Genomic DNA, 6,023 nt, shown 5'->3' on the forward strand with positions numbered 1-6,023 from the left:
CCCTAACCCCCCCCACCCTCCTCCCCCCGTTACTCCTATGAAATGTCACTCAATGTTTCTTATGCTCCCACCAGTTTCCAAAACAAACAGTGGAGGCTGCAGCCGTCTATTGACTCAGTTGGATGCAAGAGGATCTCGCCGTGGCCGCTGCCCCCCGACGGGAGCCGTGCGGCGGCCGGGCGAGGCTGGCTGGGTACCGGCGGGGATGGAGCCGCCGCCGCCCGCCTGAGCCCCGCTGCCGCCCGGGGGGACCCCCGGCCCGGGGGGGATGGCGCTCAGCTCCCGGGCACACGCCTTCTCGGTGGAAGCCTTGGTGGGACGCTCGGCCAAGAGGAAGGTGCCGGATGGTCGCGACGAGGAGAGCGCGGCCGGCGGCAGGCAGAGCCGCAGAGCCCCGGAGGAGGGTCGGTAACGGAGGGGACCCCCGGGGCGGCGGCGGGGCGAGGGCCGCCTCCCCCCCGCGCCACCTCGCCCTCGGCAGCCTCCCGAGCCGCCCCCTCCCGCTTCTCTTCCCCGCAGAAAAGCGGCCCAAGGCCGGTGCGGAGAGCCGGGAGGCGGGGGTGCAGGTGGAGCTGCAGGGCTCCGAGCTCTGGAGGAGGTTCCATGAGATCGGCACCGAGATGATCATCACCAAGGCCGGCAGGTACCGGCTGCGCAGCCCCTCCGCTGCCCCCCCACCGCCCCGCTCCTGTTCCTCCTCTGCCCCCACGGCTGTTTTCTTTTCTTTGTCTCTTTTTCGTTGTGTTGTTTTTTTTTTTTTTTCTCTATTTTTCGTCTGGCTTTTTTTCTCTTTCTTTCTTTCTTTCTTTCTTTCTTTCTTTCTTTCTTTCTTTCTTTCTTTCTTTCTTTCTTTCTTTTGGTTGGGGTATTTTTCTTTGTTTGCGGATTTTTTCGCTATTTTTGTTGAGTTTGAATTTTTATTTTTTTTTTCTCCCGACGCTCGTTTTCGTTTTTTCAACCCGTTTTCGCCGTTTAACCGGCAGCTCTTGCTCAGGACCTTTCCCTCTGCCCGCAGGAGGATGTTCCCGTCGGTCAGGGTGAAAGTGAAGGGGCTGGAGCCGCTGAAGCAGTACTACATCGCCATCGACGTCATCCCGGTGGACTCCAAAAGATACAGGTACGGGTGGGGGGACACCGGCGGGGCAGCCACCCACACCCCCGCGCATCCCTCTTGCCAGGCTGAGTGTTTGCAATCAGCCCGGTCGGCATTTAGTGATGTGAAATAGGGGTTGCGCAGGCAGGCGGCGGGGGGGGACCGGGGGCTCGCATGCACGTATAGATTCTATAGGTGTGCGTGGGAGGGGGTGGGCAGCTCGGGGAAGGGGTCCCCGCCGCCTGACCCCGGCCCGGCCCGGGCCAGGTACGTCTATCACAGCTCGCAGTGGATGGTGGCGGGGAACACGGACCACTCCTGCATCACCCCGCGGCTCTACATCCACCCCGACTCCCCCTGCTCGGGGGAGACCTGGATGAGGCAAATCATCAGCTTCGACCGGGTGAAGCTCACCAACAACGAGATGGACGACAAGGGGCACGTAGGTGTGGGGCAGCCCCGCCGGGAGTGGCCGGGGGAGGCGGGGGGGGGGGGGGCGCGGGCAGAGCGTCACCCCGGGGGGCAGCGCGGAAAAGGCGGCGGGCCGGTCCCTGAGCCCGGGGGCTGAGGGCTGGGACCCACCCGTGTCTTGCATCGGGTTTTCCTCCTGCCCTTCTCCCTCCCGGGGGGGCTCAGCCTGCCTCTCCCCCCGCACAGATCATCCTGCAGTCCATGCACAAGTACAAGCCCCGCGTCCACGTTATCGCCCAGGACTCTCGCTTCGACCTAGCACAGATCCAGTCGCTGCCGGCCGAAGGGGTGCAGACCTTCTCCTTCCAGGAGACCGAGTTCACCACCGTGACGGCCTACCAAAACCAGCAGGTACCGGGGGGGCGGGGAGAGCCCCGACGGTCCCGGGGGCCGTGGGGATGGAGAGCCCCGACGGCCGCGGCTGTCAGTCCCGGCCCCCCCCCAGCATCCCAACGGCCCCGTTCTCTCCCAAATCCCAGATCACGAAGCTGAAGATCGACAGGAATCCCTTCGCCAAAGGTTTTCGGGATCCCGGGAGGAACAGGTAAGGGCCGGGGCCGCCCCGCCGCCCGCCCCGTCGCGCCCGCCGGCCCCGCCGCCGCGCTCAGCCCGGTCTCGCCCCGCAGGGGGGTCCTGGACGGGCTCCTGGAGACCTACCCGTGGCGACCCCCCCTCGCCCTGGACTTCAAGGCTTTCGGCGCAGACAGCCAGGGTAAGTCCCGTTTGCTGCCTTTGTCCTACCCCGCCTCTCCCCGCGGCCTCGGGGCTGCGCCGCGGCCGCACGCCCGGAGGTCCCCGCGGGGGCGCGTCGGGGGGCCTTAAGCCGTTAAAACAGTGAGGTGGGTCCAGAAAACGAACCGGCGGCCAACGGAACGGTTTGGGATGCCAATTCCACGCGTTTTCGGCAAAAACTCCTGTTAAAACCGATTTGAGGAGCAGAGCACTCGCCCCGGGAGGAGAAGGGTAACGGCGCGGTTCGCCTTCATCACCTGTCAGAAATCAGATCTAGATGCGCAGAAAAAAATATCTGAGAATGCAGGAGGCTAATTTAGAGTCGGGTTGTTACGGCTTTGATCCTGTCACACTAATTGTTTCCAACCCGTTTGAGAATTTTGTCTAAAAACGTGGTAATAGTGACCACCGGTGTCTTCTGCAGCCGGCCGCTTCGCCGCAAACAAATGCGTTATTCAACTGAAAATAAAATTATCTGCTATTTAGGATGTAGCAGTCCCACAGCCCGGTAACTCCACAGAAATGCAGGGAAGAGGGAAAAGTTTTTCAGGGAAAACAATCTCCCTGCACCTGACAAGCACGTATCTGTCACTTACAGCCCTTTTCCAGAAAAACGGCTTTTGGAAACAGTGTTTGAAAACGGATTATTCACTGAAGGAAAAAACTAACCGAGCATTTGCATGCTGGAGGGCTCCAGTTTGTGTTTAGAGTCCCCAGTTTAACTCTCATTTATTTTCATAACTCTTCAAAGATATTTATGCTGGGGCACACGAAATCATTCCCATCTCTTCAGGGAAATACTGGAAAAATCATAGCAAAAATCCAAGCTGTACAGGTGTAGAATGCGGAGGCATAAAAAATCAGACTCGGGAGAAATTAAGAGGTTTACCGGGTTGTAAAGACAACTAGATTTTTAAATTTATTTTGTTCATTTTATTTAGAAAAGACCTTATGCAAAAAGCCCCTTTTGAACCCATTTTGTGGGCTGCGATGCGGTGCCAAGGAGCTAAAGGATGCGCTGTGATGAGAGAACAGCAACTGCAATGATTATTGTAGAGATGCTAAAATATTAGGTCTTCCTGGGATTTTTTTTTAATTTTTTTTTTGCTATTCTTAATGTAATTGGTATTTTTCTTCAGGGTCAATTCCCTGAACTGATGAAAATATAACAAAATCTCCAATTCCGCTAATAGTAAAACTGTATTTCTGAAGAAAAGCTGAAAAATAGAAATCCCGAAGCCCCCAAACCAGAAGGTAAATTAAAAGAAAGCATGAACAGCACGCGGAAGAAAGAACCGGCAATAAGCTTGGGATTTTTAAGCCTAATAGAAATGGGAGGAAGAATCTGCTCTTTGAGCTGCCCTGTCCTCCCCGTGGTGATCCCAGTTCCCAAACTTGTACTGGAAGCCGTGTGATATTATTGCTTAGGATCCCTCGAAGCAAATACTAACGCTCGTTTGCTCTGCGGCGCAGCCAGCTGCACAGGCATCCATTTGCTGCCTCGTGCTCCCAAAAATTGCCTCAATCACATCATTTTACATGACCAAAATGTCCCTGACTCCTGGGAGGACGTCAGGATGTGTACGTCGGGAGAAGGACCAGATCCCTGCCCTGCATCATCCGCTCCTGCTGATGTCAGTCCTGAAACAGCCGCTGACATCGGCGGGGAAGGGTGAGACCTTCAAGCCCAAAAACATTCCCGGATTATTGCAAATAGGTGCCGCCTGCACGTTATCCAACCTGTAGGATACTCCGCTTGCTGGGAATTTGCAAAATTAATTTGCACCATGTCCGAAATCTTTGTGGGTTTTTTTTTTAAGGTTTGATATACTAGGAGGGATGGCTTGGTTATACAGTGGATGATGTGCTGCTGGTTGGATGTAAAGTCTATTCAGATCACATCAAGACAGTATATTAATTGGAATAAAATGTAAATAGATAAAAATACAGAGCAAAAAATGGATCCACGTTCCCTTCCTTCCTTTTCCAGTGACTTTGGTAAGAAATGAAAAGGGCGGGGGGCGGGGGGGAAGCCCTGGAAGAATGTGGTAATGAATGCGCAGCAGAGATACAGCTCTTAAATGGCATTAGGTGAAACCAGCATCTGTTTAGCACAGGGCCGGTCACTCCAGAGCACCCTCCCCACCCCACAACAGCCGCTGCCTCCTTAGTTTTTTGCTCTGGGTGTTGCTCCAGGGGAGCGTGGGGCCGGTGCTGCGCGGTGACGTTGTGCGCCAGCGGCCTCGGCAGCGCTCACGCGGGTGAAGCGAGCCGGCAGCACTTTTCTACCAAATTATGAAAGTGCTCATTGATTCACTTTGGAAAGGAGAACGTTAAAATGAACATGTGCATTTTGAGTTTCTGGAGACACCTCTAGTATTCAAGGGTATGTTTCTAATTGCATGGGAAGCCAAGTAAAATTAGTCAATTCCTGTGAGCAGGAAGGTACAAAATAATTCTCCATTGGGCTGAATACATTTTTTTGTTCTTATATACAGGGGGGAAAAGCTGCCTGTAATTTGCACGAAAAATAGGGAAACTGAAATAGCAATGGTGTGTGTATTACAGGAGAAGGTTATGGGTCGTGTAGCGAGGCCCAGACCCAGCAGGTACCTGCATGTGTGGAGCAGGAGCTCATAGCTGTCCTGGTGAAATGGATGGGATTAGACATGCGTGAATATTATTCTTAGACAAGTGCCAAGTAACAACAACAAATACTTTATGGGCAGATCTTCCCATTTTCCAGGAGCCTATTTTTGGAGCGGGTTTGTGCTTGGCTGGACACCGGCAGCAGGGAGATGCGGAGTGGGAGCAGGAGTCCTCCAAGGGTTCCTCGGCTGTGAGCCACAGCTAGCCCAGCTTGGATGATTCTGTTTTCATTTTCAGGTGGGAGCTCCAGTTCTTCGCCAGTGACCTCCAGCGGTGGGACGCCCTCTCCTCTCAACCCCCTGCTCTCTCCATCTTGCTCACCTCCTACCTTTCACTTGTCAGCGAGCAACCTTGGCGTGTCGTGCCCCGAGACCTACCTACACAACCTCAACGTGCCTCTCTACTACAAGATTTGTCCTACGAGCTTCTTAAGACAACAGTCTCTCATCTTTCCAAGCCACGAAAAACTGGGGAGCACCAACCCACATCTTGTACCCCACTTCATGGTGGATATGCCAAAACTATCTTCCCTCGGCGTAACAAATCTGAAAAGTGCTAAAGCTGAAGACTTAAATGGACAATGTCTACAAGTACCCAATTCTGCTAGTCAAATGCTGTATGGATTACATGCATCTGGAAACATTTTCCCATCAAGTCCCATTGCTCGGGAAGCACTTAATTGTTCTTTACATCCTCCATATGGCTTGTATGGTTATAACTTCTCCGTGCCATCTAGACTGATGAATGCAGCAAGCCATTTCAAAGTGAGTGACAGCATTCCAGCTTCTTTGAGAGATGGCAGATGTAATCACTCTAACTGGCACCCGACAATTAACCATTGCCTTTAGTGGAATCGTATATTCTAAGCGTTGATACGTAAAGCAAGCCTTTCCTTCCTTCATACCCAAGGGCTTGCTAGTTATTGACTATGAAAAACTGCATGGTACAGGAGCGGTATGTCTAAGCATTTAACTTTTTTTGTGGGCAAACAAACATGTTGTGTTGTTGGGAAGGTGGAGGATCTGGGAGCGTCTGAGGTGATCCACAGCAAGATGATACTTTTCGGTGACATTTATGT

General features: G+C 53.6%; 1 protein-coding gene across 2 annotated transcripts; it reads left to right on the forward strand.

Moving 5' to 3' along the window:
- The first annotated feature begins 268 nt into the window (after positions 1 to 268).
- On the forward strand, positions 269 to 5,793 carry TBX22 (T-box transcription factor 22). 2 transcript variants are annotated; one of them, XM_074601187.1, is made up of 8 exons: positions 269 to 404; positions 520 to 643; positions 1,016 to 1,117; positions 1,361 to 1,535; positions 1,751 to 1,915; positions 2,044 to 2,108; positions 2,191 to 2,276; positions 5,183 to 5,793. In XM_074601187.1, exons 1-8 carry the CDS (start codon positions 269 to 271, stop codon positions 5,791 to 5,793), a joined length of 1,464 nt encoding a protein of 487 aa, XP_074457288.1. The 2 variants fall into 2 exon arrangements, with proteins under 2 accessions (XP_074457288.1, XP_074457286.1); XM_074601185.1 differs by lacking the exon at positions 269 to 404 and having other exon boundaries at positions 510 to 1,117.
- Positions 5,794 to 6,023: the final 230 nt, after the last annotated feature.

This window comes from Larus michahellis, chromosome 9, assembly GCF_964199755.1.
Source record: "Larus michahellis chromosome 9, bLarMic1.1, whole genome shotgun sequence".
NCBI classification, from domain to species: Eukaryota; Metazoa; Chordata; class Aves; order Charadriiformes; family Laridae; genus Larus; species Larus michahellis.